General features: G+C 41.1%; 1 protein-coding gene across 1 annotated transcript in view; it reads left to right on the plus strand.

The window, feature by feature from the left end:
• The window catches only part of LOC141779855 (furin-like protease kpc-1), a 211,859-nt gene that overhangs the window by 43,702 nt on the left and 150,431 nt on the right, over positions 1-17,726 (plus strand). The window contains exons 6-7 of the mRNA XM_074654880.1: positions 2,820-2,923; positions 12,465-12,570. Of these exons, the coding sequence (XP_074510981.1) occupies positions 2,820-2,923; positions 12,465-12,570 (210 nt within the window). The remainder of the gene's footprint in view (positions 1-2,819; positions 2,924-12,464; positions 12,571-17,726) is intronic.

A 17,726-nucleotide genomic window follows, 5' to 3' on the forward strand; every position in this document is an offset into this window, starting at 1 on the left:
TTGCCTATACATTGTTTTTTTTTATGTAACTTTAGAGAGTAAAGATGTGACGGTAAAGAGTAAACATAAGTATTCCTTTACAAAAAAAAATAGTTTGGAGATCTCAACATTTAAAATGTCATGTTTCCTTTATTAACTGCCACCAATTCATGTTAAAACACTACATTTTCCATCTCACGGTTCACTTGGTCCTTTTTGGCATGTTTCTAAAGTCTACATCCTCAAAATCAGAAGTGGCTTTCATATCAAGTTTGGTGTCAGACGTGTCAGAAAGCATCTAGTGTCTGTAGAGTTACAGAAATGACTGAGGTTTATTTCAACATACAGTTTTATATGCATACATGTTTGTCCATGTAGAGAAGTGTGCTTGGCTGTCTTGAATATGTGTGTTTGCCACGTATGTTTTTCTAAATGCCTTTGAGACATCATGTTGACCTTTACGACAATGAACCTCTCTGACGAAAACCAGTATACTGCAGCTGTTTTATGTCTGTTTAATATTTACATCATGCATGTGTATACCTTTAAGTCCATGTGTGTATTATTTATCATGTGTGTGCATTTGTATGGGGAAGTGGTGGACGTGTTTGCACAAGAATGTACTGGCTCACGTCCTGCTGCGGTGCTCTCTCTCTCATTGTGTGTTACCATCCTCAGTGTCGCGCAGCCTCTGCTCCGATAGATGATATAAAGGCGAGTTAGAGAGAGAGAGAGAGAGATGAAAAAGCAAGGATGTGGTGGATGAACAGTGGTGTTATACGTGCATTCACATACGAGAGAGAGAGAGAGAGAGAGAGAGAGAGAGAGGGAAAAGAGCACATTTGAAGTCTAATTCTTCTTACTAGTATTTTTAGATTGAAGCTGCCAGTGTTCAATATTATGTGCCAGTATTAAATATCTCAAATATGGGCATTTCAATGCCAAACACAGTTTCTTGGCAGTGTGGAAAAGCCTCATTATGGGACTCACAGCTCTATTAAGGCACAGGATGCAATCAGTAAGACCAGTATTAGTGCAATAGTACACAAAATGTACGGTTTGGTACGTTTTCTGTACAGCAGGTAAAACAAACACAAAAACGCGGAAACCAACATGGCGGCTCGTTTGGAAACTTTCTTCTCTTATATCACGAAATCTGTTTCTGAAAACATTTTATGCGAGAAATAAGCCATGCAGTTGCCAAATCTGTCTTTATTTTGGATCGACAAGGGTTAGTTTGCATAATGTAACCTAGACCTCAACTTTATGCAAATGAGGAGCGGTCAACGTGACGCCCCGTCTCTCAAATCGCGCCGCCACGCTACCAGAATGCATTGTACGGCTGCTTACATAGACAATGAATGGGAAGCGTGGAAAGGACGGAGCTTGTGGACACGTACCATGAGAGAGGAGAGATGCACTGGCGCGGCTTTATGGGAGAAATGTTAAATAACACAACATTTAAATGATATTGATATAAACGGTATTGTGTCATCCTGTATCTCGTTTGAACATATATCAATATACCTTAAAAAGTTGATATACCGCCCAGCCCTGCAATTAATATGCTCTCCTCAAAGCCACCAGACTCTTGTCAGACTACAGTAATTTGAACTCGCTGATCGTCGAAACACATCATTCAAACAATAAAACTCATCAAAACCGTCTTTATTAATCTTCCCACTGTTCATCAATCACCAACTCTGGTTTGAGAGTTTGAAAGAGAGACTGAATAAGTAACAAGATATATAAAAAAAGAAGTAACCACTGTAATATTTTAACTGTTTACTAACCCTGCTTGCGGTGCCGGCCGGTGGGACGATGTCATTGAACGTGACACAGAAGGAAAAAAAACAAAGGCAAGTGCGACGGTACCAGCATACTCACAATGGGAAAGGAGTCTATCACCTATTTCTAGCAAGTTTTCCTGTGTTTAAAAAACCTGCATATATGCGCTAATTTAGGTGGGAAAAGGGTATAAGAATTATACATCTGGGGACTCATTTTCGAATTTTAGTTGTACACATGCTAAGACCTAGACATTTATTGAAGTATAGTAGGCTAATGTGTCAGTAATTACATGGTTCAGAGGGAGTACTGTACCACAGAAAGTTGCATACCGAATCAAGTTGGTTCTGGATCAATACATATACCATAACACCCCTAATTAATACTAATGCTTGAAATATATCCATGCATGTTTCTGTGCAATGTTTTATGACAGTCATTTCAGAAATGGGGCTTCCCATTAACAACTTGTGTGATATTAATTAATTTTGCAATACAATACATGCAATACATTTGCAATACACATGTATAATGAAACAAGCGGATTCATATCCATGTGTGAGACAGAGAGTGAATGGCAGTGAGATGGAGTGCTGTGCAGGGGTGAAAATGTGAAGAAAGCGAGAGAGAGAGAGAGAGAGAGAGAGAGAGAGAGAGAGAGAGAGAGAGAGAGAGAGAGAGAGAGAGAGAGAGAGAGAGAGAGAGAGAGAGAGAGAGAGAGAGAGAGAGAGAGAGAGAGAGAGAGAGAGAGAGTGTCAGTGAGTGCATGTAGTGTTGGAGAGAAAGGTGCGGGCCTTGATGAGCTGATAGCACATCGACAGACAGCGAGCCAAGCTGTGCCGCGGCAATGAGATGCTAATGATATGCTAATGATATGGTAATCTTCCGGCAGTATTCCACCTCACTGGAGAGAAGGGGAATCTGGGAGGCCTTTCACCATTGGTTGGAGACCAGGGACTTCCTGAAGTCAGAGTTCAAAACAAGAAAAAAAACCCGACTACACACACATACGTGCACACACATCCACACATGATGTGTGTGTGTGCTTGCAGGTTCCCAGAGGAGAGAGACTGCATCTGACAGGCAGCCTGAGGAGAATAAGAGTGACCAGTCCCTCACCTTCAATGACCCGCTCTGGCCCATGCAGTGGGAACTGGTGGGTGTAATTTTGTCTGTGTGTGTGTTTGTGTGTTCATTGGTCTTATCTGGAAGCCTCCTCTCTCTCTCTCTCTCTCTCTCTCTCTCTCTCTCTCTCTCTCTCTCTCTCTCTCTCTCTCTCTCTCTCTCTCTCTCTCTCTCTCTCTCTCCTCTCAGCTCTTGTCCTCATGGTGAAGGATGTTCCTCTGACAGGCATAAGTCAGGCAGTCTTTCATGTGTGACTGGAGAGAGAGAGACAGAGGATAGAGGGAGGTAGGCAGATTATGGAGAAGGGAAGAGAGGAAGATGGAGAGAAAGAGAGACAGAGGAGGTGAAGGGGGTTGTCCATGTTGAACTGAGACAGATGTCGGGGATTGATGAGGCTCGGAGCAACACTGACACACAAACCGTGCTGCAACAAGACAAGCTCATCCCTTCAGCAGGATATTGTTCACATGGTTTGACCAATATGTGTTTGTGCAGAACAACAACAGCACAGAACCAGTGTGCTTATATACGAAAATGTCACATTTGTGACGGTAAACTACAAGCACAAAATATCACTCCAGACTATTCAGCAGCTGCATTTACAGCCTTTTTTTTATCATGTAAATGTTTTTAATTTTTGTAATGTCCGTACTCTCTATGCACAAGTGCACTTGGATTAAGTCAAAGTTGTTCGCCTGGGCAGATGTACCACTCCCTCCTTCATTCTTTGTCTTTTCTGTGCAATCCCTGACAATTTTGTGAGTGATGACTTTCTCAGAACCGTCTTTGAATAAGAGATAATTACTCATTTTGTGGATGTAAACAGTAGGCTTATCCGGAAGATTGTTTTGATAAAACCGCTTAAACAAAATTATGTTCAAATTCAGCTAATTAATGAGTAGGACTGGGCATGTTTTGAAAATGTTTTATTCCAGCACGTACCTGAATTTAGGCACCAATTCCATAACAATCCTTTTCTTTTTTTCTGAAACTCCTTTTTATGGAACACAAGAAATGGAACTAGACCAATAAATGCCCCTATATCCATATTGGTGTGTATGTCAGGCAATAAATAACAAGAATTTACAGTACATAGATTATATTATAATAGAGGGGCTTTATGGCTCCAGGCTATAGACCAGACCAGCGTTGCATCATCGCCAAGGCTGGGCTCCCTTTTGGGGGAAAAAACCTCGCTGTCACAGGAGAGAAAATGGAAAATGAGGAAAAGCTGTTGTGTAGCGGGTTAACCGAGGCTTTCACACTGAGATTTGAGGCACATAAGATACGTTAATATTCACTGTCAGTGTGGCTAAATGATGCTGGTGACAATGACTAGCATGGCTAGCTAACGTTAGCTTGAGTGGGAGGCTGCTGCAGTAATACAGTCATACATTAACATTATAGCAGCATCAAACCGTTGGTTATTAACACGTTGGTTATTTACAGACAACACTTAGCCTCACGTGATTCAATCAGATACGTAGAGATGTCTGGATAAGCAATATCCGGCCACTGTATTGGACGGGGGAAGATTGAAGGGGCATGGTGGCTATTCAACCTTCATTTATTGAGATATCGCCAACGCTCAGGTTCAGGCAAGGTCACAGAATAATTATTAGACGTGTATAAAACAAACATTTGTTTAACAGGAGATGAATGCATACAAATTTGTCAAAATTACAATCCAAGCATATGTCAAATTGCATTGAAGTTTATGGGATCTTCGGTTTTCTGTCCCCCAAAAGGGGGCGCGGCCTTGACTTTTTGCGAAGTACCCGTATGCACCGGGCCGATGTAGGTAGTTGAGCATGCATTCCATTCCAGCTTTTGGGCACATTTCGGTTGGTACCAACAAAATATTGAAGTTACACATCCCTCCTAACAAGAGTGTTTAATGATCAACCCCTATCCATCTTTACAATAGTTGGCCGACCCTGCAGACAGTCTTTCTCAGTGCTTATTTGAAGCATGTAATCAGACAGCTTATAGAATAATTGTATTATTCCTTCCTTTACATACTGTATGTTTGTATTTGTTAAATAATTTGTCCACTGTGTCCGGTTCACACAAAAGCTTCGTAAACTTCAGTAATCGTTACATTGCCAGATCATAGCCAACAGCATAATTATATATAAACCGTATTTATAATAGATTTCTGGTATGGTATCCCAAGTACACACGCCCACACTCACATAGCAGGGCGGCAGGACTCAGCCAATTGACACGGCGGATGTTCCTGACTGACATGCGAGGGTGTAATCTGACAGAGCCAGGAGGAGGAGAGGCGGGGTTAGAGATTCACCACGGCAACCGGCAACAGATTGATTGACACTTCGGCTCTCGGGGCAAGATGGCGGGGTGAGAGTCAGTATGGGGGTGGAGAGTGGTTGAGACTTAGATGGAGGAAGGGAGGAGAAGACTTTGGGTGGGGGGGGGTATGGAGCAGAAGGTAAATCTGGCACAGCTTTTCTAATGTAATGTGTCGCACATTGTCACCGCTCTCAATTTAGAAACTTTATTGACAAGATTGTTTATGAAACGCAGTATGATGCATGAAAATGTTCAACAAACAGGTTATGTAATAAATAGGGTTGTTAAAGTTAACGCAATAATAACGCGTTAACTCAAATTTGTTTTAACGCCACTAATTTCTTTAACGCATTAACGCAACTTGTTGTAGCGGGCTCAGTTTTAAAGCTAGAGTGAAGATACTGGTATCATATGAAAATAGAACACCTAATGAATTTTTGCCGAGAAAAAAAATGGGCCATTTTCAATAGGGTCTCTTGACCTCTGACCTCAAGATATGTGAATGAAAATGGGTTCAATATGGGTACCCACGAGTCTCCCCTTTACAGACATGCCCACTTTATGATAATCACATGCAGTTTTTGCGGCAAGTCATAGTTAAGTCAGCACACTGACACACTGACAGCTTTGCAATTAATTGCCATTAACTATTTTAATCGATTGACAACCCTAGCAATAAAGCTAACCCTATAGCTTGGTTACATAAACTGAACTAAAGAACATAATCATAATCAATAATCAAGAAAAATAAAGCATTTCTAAAGTTGAGTACACGTCTTTCTCTCTTTCTGTCTCTCTCGCCCTCCTTCCCCTCCTCTCGTTCTGTTGTGTTTAATCAGCCTCTGGTGGACGTGGATATTGATTGAGGGTCAGTAATCTGCTCAGGGTTGGTAGCCTGCCAGGACCAGACGTGTGTGTGTGTGTGTGTGTGTGTGTGTGTGTGTGTGTGTGTGTGTGTGTGTGTGTGTGTGTGTGTGTGTGTGTGTGTGTGTGTGTGTGTATGCTAGCGTGGTGTGTATGTTTGCTAAAAGCTGCTGTGTACATCATGGGTGAGCAGTATACACACACACACACACACACACACACACACACACACACACACACACACACACACACACGCACAGACAAGGCAAGCAGACTCCATTGTATCCTTGCTTAGGCTGTGTCCAGCTCCTCCGGAGGAGCTTGTTTAAAGCTGCTAAAATCCATACACCATCCTGGACGTGCTTGCTGTGGATGATGTGTGTGAGTGTGTGAAAGAGAAAGAGAGACAGAGAGAGAGAGAGAGGGAGGGAGAGAGAGAATGCTATAGCTGAGGGGCAGCTAAGATAAAGGCAGAGAAGACAGAGAGATTGTTTTGTTGTTAAACTGTTTACATGTGTGTTTTCTGCATAGAGAAAATGTGTGTGTTGTTGTTTGCACTCTTGTTAGGGCTGCACGATTACGGCCCAAATGATAATCTCTAATCAATATTGAGATCATGATTATTATCACGATTATTTATAGGTTTTAGGGACAAAATAGTTGTATTGTAATTTCACATTTAAACAAACAGAGCACTGCTCTCACTTCCATCTTCTGCTACCTTCCAACCGTCCAAAATTCTAAATGTTATTCTTTTACTTTGTTACTGTCATCTATAGTGGTTATTTGCAAAAATATACAATATAATAAGTTAGTTGTTCCAAATGTTTTTAAGGTTGATCCTCCACGGCTTATTTTGGACTTGCAGTTGTGATAAATTGCAGCTTTATTTCTTCTTCACTCACGCTGAAGAACTTCCACACCGACAACATGTTTGTCTGTGTGTGTGCGCGTGTGTGTATGTGTGTGTGTGTGTGCGACGTTTCTGACTGTGCCGCTGTGTGCCGACGTAAAACCATCATGTGGCGGCTATGTGTGTGTCTGACTGGCAAAAAAATTGGATATATGAATATGAGACTGCTGAAAACCGCCAGACTTTGGTCGGTTGCTGATTGACAGTACATCTCTAGCTGTTAGTTTAGGAAGCGCTTGATTTATGCAGCAGACTTTTCTATGAGCTGAGCATATTATATGTCAATATCGCAGTCAATCATGTTCATTTAATTGTGGGAATCATCCTGATCGCGATTAATATTCGATTAATTGTTCTTTTGTTGCATGAACTATTTCACAACTCTGTGTGCATATATTTATGTTCGTTTGAGCATGTGTGTATATGTGTGTGTGTGTGTGTGTGTGTGTACGTGTGTGTGTGTGTGTGTGTGTGTGTGTGTGTGTGTGCATGTGTGTGTGTGTGTGCGTGCATGTGTGTGCACACATATGTATAAATGTCAGACAGATAGGATTGGTTGTGTCCCAGTGCTTCAGAGAATGATTATGATTCTGTGCACGATTATGTGTGTGTGTGTGTGTGTGTGTAAGTGTGAAGCTTGTGTTGCTGGCTTCACTTCATGACAGTGATTGTGTGTGTGTGAAGTGAGTCAGCGTTCAAGAGGCCTCGCTGTGGGCTTATATCCAAGTTGACAAAGGTGTGCGTCTGTATTTTTTGCACATATGTTTGTGTACCCTGTGCGTGTGTGTGTGTGTGTGTGTTTGTGTGTGTGTGTGTGTGTGTGCACTCCCGGGGGCCGGCCCTCGTGCTCTGGTGGACGTTAGCTTGCTAGCTGCCTCCATTCATCTGCTTTATTCTCACACACTACAAAGCAGCACTGCTCCCTAGATGCAAACCCCCAAACACATGCACAAACATACACATGGACACACAAAGTCTCCCTCTCTCTTTTTGTCGCACGCACGCACGCACGCACGCACGCACGCACACAATTGTACGCAAGCACACACAAACACACATACTTTGTTTGTTTCGAAAAAACAAAAAAGGTATAGAATTTTTTTCCATAATATAAATGCAAATATGTATATATGTCTATGTCCTTAGCCTGCATTGAAACTGTCTATAGAATAAATTAATGTTTTACAATATGCTTTAAAAATATAACACTAGTGACTTTATGTTTTTAGTGTTACTATATGTCATTACTATGAAATGTGTGTGACTTCCTTCGAGATTCTGAATTATTCTATTTTAATTAGGACTATTCACAATTCAGATTTAATCTTCTGTCTTCTGCCTTCATTCAGAAAGCAACAGGGCCACCCTGCTGATGCAACATTACTAAAAATATAAAAACACTACAGCAGTTTTTCAGTAGCGAGTGATGCTAGATTCAGACTTCACACATTCGCAACCACCTAGGTAACAAACATCATGCCACATCAGCAGAAAGTCAGGCTTTGTATTCAGTCATAGTTGGACTGTAGGGATGTCACCATGCCAGAAACTTGGATACCAATCCCAGTGAAATTCCGTTTATTACCATTTGCTTACTAGTTTTTGTTAAGAGGTTAAACAGGTCATAATTCCCACTCTATTATCTATTTCATATTGCTGTCAAAACATCTCCTTCAAACAACTGGATTTATTCAAAATTCTGAGTGCAAAAACTGCATTTTACGAGATTACATTTGAACACATCATGATGTCAGAATTTACCTTCCACATTTCTCACTCTTTCTCACTTTACTGAATAGAGCTTGAACACATCATAATGTATGGCACCTCCTGTGTTGAAATCAACAGAATGAGAGCTAGTTAACTTTAGCTGTTAGCAGCCGGCAAGCAGCACAGTCCTGCACGGAGCTAACAGCTGACGCTAACGCTAACTAGCTCTCATTCTGACAATTTCAACACAGATTTATTGTTCGCAATGTAGCATTATCAGGGGGAAAAATAGGGTGCATCCAAATTTTGGGTTCAGTATCTTACCCAAGCACACTTCGACATGCGGACTGGAGGAGCCAGGGATCGAACTGCCGATCTTCTGATCAGCTGACGACCCGCTCCTCCTGAACCACAACCGTTCAAATTACATGTGTGTTCTTCCTCCTTTGTCTGAGCCGTGAGCCACTTCATGACAATACACAATTATAATGAGGGCAAAACAAAATTAATACATTTTGATTACTTCCTCGTAAGAATTATTCATTTAGCATATTTCTTTTTATTCATCTATGCTGGAGTGTGAATATCACTGCAGGGAAGTTTTGTCACTATGTACCAGCAAACAGGGACTCGTGACATTCTGCACAGTACGGGTGTGGATCTTTATTTCTGTAATGTACATCAACAAACAAATTGCATTCCTATATGAGTAGATTGAACACACAAGTATAATGTAAAACTTCTGAAATCCTGTATTTGTGAAAACTAGTGAAGGGAGTTTTTAAAAAAAAACTATTTTAAAGATCCAGTAAAAGTCTGATTTATCCTGTTTTTTTTTTTTTAGATTTTAAAAAACTTCTTATTTCCTTGCCCTCTGGGTACCCCTTCGTTTTAATTCAGTGTGAAGCTTGAAACTATTCAGGACATCCACTTAAGTTGAGCCTTTATATTCTGTAAAAAAATATAGATACATATGAGTATTGCAATATAATGTTTTGCGAAACTATATCGATTATCCAAAATGCTTTATCGATCTTTAATTAACCTTGGTGCGGGCTCAGTTTCATCGTATGAAACTAGAAAACCTAAGGAATCTATTGGTACCAACCATGTCATACTTACTGTCGCGAAGGAAGCTTCAAATAACGCTCCAAAGTTACGCTAAATTAAAAAGAAAACTGGCCATTTTCAAAGTAGTCCCTTGACCTCTGATCTCAACACATGTGAATGAAAATGGGTTCAATATGGGTACCCACGAGTCTCCCCTTTACAGAGATACCCACTTGATGCTAATTCCATGCAGTATTGGGCAAAAACCAAGTAGTTTTTTGCATGCAGTACAAATGTGTCCTATTCTAAAATTGTGTATTTGAATATTTCTGCATACTGGGGTCCATAAACAGTCTTAGAATTGCATGAATTGGGTATCACAGTAAACCTGAGACTCTTGTGGATCCAATGAGTCCAAATGTATTCATGTGTGATGATGTTAGTCCCCATAGTAGCCATTTCACATAGTGACTTTTTTTACCCAGATTTTATACATATGGTGCTGTGTTCTTTATACTATGACAGTTTTCCTAAATTTAGATTTGAAAAAATCGCAATATATCGCCTTGCTTACATTATCGCAACATATTACAATATATTGATTGTTACCCCTGTACCATGATACGTATCGTATCGCCAGATTCTTGCCAATACACAGAAAGGCCCCAGGAAGTGTGCCGGTCGTCGATCCCAACTTTCGTAGTGGCCAAACGGCGGTACTGCGACTTCCATGCCCATCACGTAATGCCATTGGGCCCAAAAAGACATTTTCCCATAGACTTACATTGGGAAAGAGACGTCTGTAACTCAGTGGATAATTTTTTTGAGGTGAATCAACTTCCCAGTACGAACACCTAAATAGCCCTTATTTAAGAAATTAAGTTTTTAAAGTTGTAAAACGCACTAATAGCTGATTCCAGAGTTATTTCTCTTCTTCCGTTCATGTGAATGAGACCAGGACCGAGGCTGGAGCGCAAGCCGTGACGACAGCGTGACGCTGGGACCCTGTGACCGAGTCATGTGACCGAGCGGATGCTACTGCGCATGTTAACACACACACCTGCAGGTCCCCTGTTGTCTAAATTTAAAATACATTTACTAAAAAGGTCTTAGACACGATCTTAGCATGATTTAAAACATGACAGTGGAAAATGTCCCCTGTTGGCTCATCGGTCCACTGTTGGATGGGCATGCAACTACACACACACACACACCCTATCCCCTTCTGAGCCTGTTTTTTTCCCCATAGTGCACTCCCTTCCCCTCTTCCTCTCTCTCTTCATCATGATAACAACAACAGAGTTGAAGCCTCTTGAAACACTCACTTTGAATATCAAATTGGCCGTGTGTGTGTGTGTGTATGTGTGTGGGCAGCTACTGACATTTTTGGTAAGACAGTTTGTTCACTGCCTTTTTGAGTGTGTGTTTGTTTGTGCTTGTGTGTGTGTGTGTGTGTGTGCATCTATTGTCCATCCATCTATTGTGTTGTTTTTAAGTGTATAGTATAGTGTGTGTGAGTGCACATCTGCACCATTTCATGTTGTCTGGTTACAGTGTTTGTGTGTGATTATATTTGGATGAAGGTGTTCGTGTTTTCAAGTGAATGTATTGTTCGTGTGGCCACCAAGACTCATGGGAGTTGCAACGATGGCTCTTTTGTCTCACCATCCTGGTGTTGGCTGTACACGTGTGTGCAGGTTTGTGTGTGTGTGTGTGTGTTTGTTTGGAGGTGGGTGGATTTGTGGTTTGAGGTGCAAGGATGAAAGATCTGTCTCTGTGACTTCCTCATGAACTCTCTGGGCTCCTTATGGGGACTCTGAACACACATACTGTGTCTACGTGCACTCATACACAATGATATGCACACAGTCTCCCACATAAACATGTGTTAAACTTACAGTAAATATGTTCATTCATGCACGCATAGAACAGATTCTGTAGAAAGTATATTCACATACAGAGCCTAAATACAGAGAAAAGAAACTGGCGTGGCCATTTTCAAAGGGGTCTCTTGACCTCTGACCTCAAGATATGTGAGTGAAAATGGGTTCAATGGGTATCCACGAGTCTCCCCTTTACAGACATGCACACTTTATGATAATCACATGCAGTTTGGGGGCAAGTCATAGTCAAGTCAGCACACTGACACACTGACAGCTGTTGTTGCCTGTTGGGCTGCAGTTGACCATGTTATGAATAAAGATACATTTTGAACATATAAAAAAATGGGCAATTAATTTGCGAGTAATTGTGATGAACTATTTTAATCGATTGACAGCCCTAGTAACAATGTAATGTAGAGAAGAGGTTGGGGCAGGATGAATCATAAGTAGGAAGAAAATAGTGTCTGCAGGTGGGGGTCACATGTCTGTGTGAGTAGCTGGGCATGATGCAGATGAATGCTCTACAGGGACGAGCAGGCGGAAACACAGGCCATTTCATGACAAAAGGAGTACCAAAATTACACCGCGCCACTTGAAATGCATAAATGCAACCTCTGTTTTACCAAACCAAAACATTTACAAACAGGTGCAAATAAAAAAATTAAAGAATGTCCAATAAAAATGCTTCGGGAACTGTGTTAGTGTAACCGCCGGCCTTGCAGGTAGAGGTCTTAGACTTACTGCTAGTGAGCGATGCATTTTGGGTTATGTTTAACAATAACCATCTCATTGCCGTAGTCCTTTTCAAGCTGTGATAATAATGTTATGTGTGTGTTTAGTTTGCACAGGGCAAGTACAACACCAGTGGGTTTGACCTGAATGTGATGCCAGTTTGGAGCAACAACATCACCGGTGACGGAGTCGTGGTCAGCATCATTGATGATGGTGAGTCTAACCTTCACTGCAACACAGACTGATTGGATGTTTTAAATATGGGTACACAGGTATACGTGATGCCTATTAAATACTGTAGAGTGATTATACACACGGTATATACATGATTTTCTGTCCAAAATAAGAAAATTATGGCATATTTTGGAAAAATGTGCAAACACAAAATATGAGTTTTTAACAGGACTCATGCTTTGGGTTCTTTCTGGGTGTGTACTAGCTGGTAGCTTCATTTTAATTCAGTTCAATTTTATTTGTATAGCACCACACCAGACCATTTTCTGCTTAATACAATAACGCCGGGAGCAGACATCTGAAATATCTGGAAAATAAATGCTCACTTAGGGAAATGTATAATGCAATTTTCTTTTGTGCAATACTTTGCGTTTGCTGCGCTCTCCAAAAAATATTTTTAGATTTGCGAAGACTTGTCAAGTTTGGAGTGATTAAGCTGAACTCTCCCCTCAGTGGAGAGGTGAATGATTTATGTTAGTGCCCCCCCTCCTCCACCACCACCACTACCACAACCTCCACCACCACCGTCATCTTCGTCTCAGTCACGCCACAATGAGAATTCATTTCTCTCTGATTGCCAGGATATCTGGCAACAAGGGAAATGAGAGAGCGGCATCTTATGGGCTCATTCATCAAGAACTAATTGAAGCCTCACTAGTCTCAAGTGCTGATAGAGCTGGAGTAGGGTTGGAGTGTGCTGTATGTGTTAAAGTGTTCATGTGACACTTTTGTTGTATCCAAAGTGGCTCTGCGGTACATGTGTGTGAAAGTGGACTCTCAGAAAATGTCCTATAAACGTGGCATTATTCGAAAGAAATGGCATATTTGTGTGGGTGTGTGTATGTGTTTTTTTGTCCACTTGCATCCGTGCGTGTCTATCTGCTCGCAATGTGTGTTGATTCTTACTTGACTGCCTGTTTTTGATGAAAGATGCTGCTATTATGGTGGACTGCTGTGGACAGAAGGCATTCTCTTTGCTGTGCATCCCTCTGCATACAGACAGCTACTCAGTGTGTGTGTGTGTGTGTGTGTGTGTGTGTGTGTGTGTGGTATTGGTGGTGAGGGGTGGAGGGTGGATACAGAATGAGCAAGCAAGCGAGAGAAAAAGAGAAAGAAATTAAATAGAGGAAGGATATAGAGGGAAATGTCAGACGAAAGCAAGAGTAAAAAGGATTCAGAGAGGGGGCGAGTGTGTGTGTGTGTGTGTATGTGTGTGTGTGTGTGTGTGTGTGTGTGTGTTAATGCATGTATGTGTGCATGTATGTGTGTGTGAGACAGAGAGTATTAGACTTGCACCACTGAATCTCCTCTCCTCTGAGGCTATTGTACTCTGCTCCACCTCTCTGTATTGATTCCACCGGGCAAGAGCTCCCTCACTCTTTCCCTTTCTCTCTCCGTCTTTCTTTTTCTTTCTCTCATTTTCTTGGTCTTTTTTCCTCTTCTTTTTTTTCTTCTTGTTCCCTCTTTGTTAACTAGGAGGTGACTCCTTCCTCTGGCCACCCTTCTCTTTCTTTTTTTCCTCCTTCCCTCTCTTTCTCCGTCTCTCCCTCCTCTTGGACAGTCTGCCTCTCACAGCTGAAGGATCATGCACACGCGCTCACCTTTAGCCACCTTTCAATCGATGCCTATCGATTTTAATATCACAATGAAATAAATTATTTTTCTTTGAGTGAAAGCGCCCCTACCACCCCCACCATCCCCACCATCCTCCTCCTCCTCCCTCCTTCTCTATCTCCAACCCTTCAATCCAATCCCTCTGTTTTAGAGGTAATGTAATTGGCATCTGAGGTCGTTTCTCTACAAGCGTTGAATCACATTCACAATGCCACCTTCAATTTGGATGCCTGTGTTTGGGTTTGCTTCTGACTCTCCTCTCTCAGACTATTGTCTCACAGTTGCACCATTAGATATATTTGCATTATATTTATTTTATTACTGTACTTCGTGGACATCAGCATGACCCTTAAAGGATCAGTGTGTAACATTTAGGGGGATCTCCTGGCAGAAAGAGCAGGTGCTTTTTCCACGGAGTCCGCCATGTTGCACCGCCATGTTTCTACAGTAGCCCAGAACGGACAAACCAAACTCTGTTAATTTTTTCTGGTTGGGCCGGAGTCGATAATGTTACTTGCTGCCGTCGCTGCCGCTCTCTCTCTCTTGCTTCACCACTCACTTACATACGTACACACACACTCTACACACTGGCTCTGCTCCAAATGACTCTAGAGAGGGACATTCGCATTTTCGCGTCAATCACCACAGCTCTCCAACACGCTTGGCGTACAGGAGAGGCTTCAGTTGCTTGCAATCTCCTCACTTCACCGCTAGATACCGCCAGATCCTACACACTGTTCCTTTTAAAAAACACAGCTCAATATTATCAGGTGCGTCTTTTATTGACTGAATTATGTGCACGAAATCAGATGTATCTATTTTGTCTTGTGCTTGAGAATGTGTGTACATTTAAGAAAAATGTCTGACCATACTGTACCAAAAAACCCTTAGTGGTACACAGTTGTAATCATGGGTAAACCAATTTCTAAATTACAGACATATTAACCAACTGTCAACCATGTAAGTGATTCATATTGATTGTCAACTTTCGTTCATATAAACGTGCTTTTATGTTTTTATTTTGAAGATTTTATTCAGAGCGAAATTATGTAATTAACATCTCTATTTCATCTTGATCCTCAAGTGGTACATCACTGAGTACCTGTGGCTATAGGACATCCAGAGGATCCGTTAATGACAGTCAGTTGTACTGAGTCTGCATTAATTTGGATTGATTTAACTAAGCCAGGTATATTTTCTGTTATGCTAAAACTTTAGTTTTATTAGTTTGGTTTAGCAGGATTTCATTTAGTGTTGTGGAAATGTACTGTTCTCAGCTAAGATACATTAGTAGAGAGAAAGTTTGACAATATACAGTATATTTATAAGGTAGCAACGAGCTGTAACCCATCTGTACACACAGTCGGGAGACCTTAACCAGCTGTACATCACTCACAGTCTAACCACGTTAACTATACTATATAACAAATGAGGCAGAGCTGCAGTGATTAATGTTAAATGTAAATTAGTTTTTATTGTCACAAGGTACATTGTACACACAGCACAGCACACAGTGAAATGTACTTTCTGCATTTAACCCATTCTAGTATTAGGAATAGTGGGCAGCTACTATATAGCGCCGTTTAAACCGGAGCAGTTTGGGGGTCCAGTGCCTTGCTCGAGGACTGAGCTACTGCGGCCCCAAGTAGTTAGATCAGTCGATTAATCAGTCGATCAACAGAAAATGAATCTGCAAATCTGTGATTAATCGTTTAAGTCAATTTCAAGGAAAGGTGCCACAGATGTGACAGTTCCAGGTTCTCAAATGTGAGAATCCGTTGCTTTTCTTGGTCCTAAATTATAGTAACCTGAATGTCTTCGGACTGTTGGTCGAACATTTGATGCCTTCACCTTGGGCTCTAAGATATTGTGATGGGATTTTATCACTGTTTTCTCATGTTCTATAGACCAAACGATAAACTGAGGAAATGAACAGGACGCTTTCTTTTTAATGCTTCCAGGACTTCCAAAGAGATGTGGTTGACCATATACCATATATGGCCTTTTGGGAGAGTTTCTGTATGTTACCGAGCCTGTACGTGCACAAGCACATAAATACGGAACAGGTGATATTTATCATTGTTCATTATGTAAATGTGTGCGAACGCACGTTTGATAAATAGCGACTTTCTTGTCCGTATGGGCACGTACAGTATTTAGAAGTTGTTCTATGCTACGCTGTGTTAAATGAGGCCTTAGGACTCTTTTATAGCAGGAGTAAAAGACGACTGTCACATATAGTGTACATCAACATAAACAGCAGTCATTAGCCACGAGTGGGTTAAATATATAGATTCATCAGTGAAATGGCATCCACCTTCCACCCACCTTATCCCACCGTGTTCCTGTCACCCTGCTATCAACGCCGGCCTCCGTCCCTCCTGGCTTGACGGCCCAAAAGCACTCCAATATCGATTGGCGCTTACGCCATTGTCATTACATGTCATTGGTACACAGAGAGACACAGGGCACAAATTAGACTAAAGAAGGGAGGTAGATGGATGGATGGATGGATGGAGAGAGGGAATATACACAAAGAAGACTGAGCAGTGATTCAGTGAGCTCAGCGAGTAGAGAATCCTATAATGCAGGACAGTTTTATGTCACACAAAGAAATGGTCGTATGTAGGATATATATACATACAAGTAAACATCAATTTGAGCCAATCCTTTCTTCTCAATTTACTGCACTCTGTAGCAGATGTACACATTGTACTGTTTCTTTTTTTTATGTCTTAGGAATTACAGTAAGGTGAAGATAATGGGATTTTATAGTTGTACCTTGAAAAGCAGTCCACTGAGGGTATAATGTGAGCCCACTATAGATGCAGAGCTGTATTTACTGTATGTTGTCATACTGTATGTATTTATCTGTTGATGTAGGAGGTGTGATAAAACATTTTATGGCTGATTATGGAGGCTTACGTAGCTGCTGTAAGAGGTAGTAGAGCTGTATTTTTTGATATTCTACGGTCTCAGCTGATTGACTTAATGAGGTGTGCCCATACAGCATGAAAAGCATTTAATCTACTGTCTGCTCACGCTGTGTGTCACATTTGTACCGAGTGTGTCAGTGTCCTACAGAAACCCTGCGTTTTTAAAAAGTCCATTTGGATAATGAAATAATTTTTTTTACATTGTACTGAACGTTTAAGTTGGTTTTCCTGGGCAGCGTATTATAATCCATGGTGTCATGATACGGTACATCTGAGGGACAGTTGTGTTGAACATTACCATTATTATTAAAAATATAAGTCATCCAAAATACTCACCATATTCACATATTTCTAGTGATTTCCAAACAGCTGATGTTGTGTGGCTTACCACAAATATACCATCTTAAAGAAGCAATCCAAATTTTACGTGAAAACAACAGCTTTTGCTTTTAATACTCAATACTCAACAACCTGGTATGGCATGCTACTCGTATGCTTGTGATTTGTATGTGTTAACTTAGCTACATACTAGTAGGGCTGGGAAAATTTTTTATTTTGAAATTTATTTTTTAATGCCAGAATCTA

Source organism: Sebastes fasciatus, chromosome 12, assembly GCF_043250625.1.
Source record: "Sebastes fasciatus isolate fSebFas1 chromosome 12, fSebFas1.pri, whole genome shotgun sequence".
NCBI lineage: Eukaryota > Metazoa > Chordata > Actinopteri > Perciformes > Sebastidae > Sebastes > Sebastes fasciatus.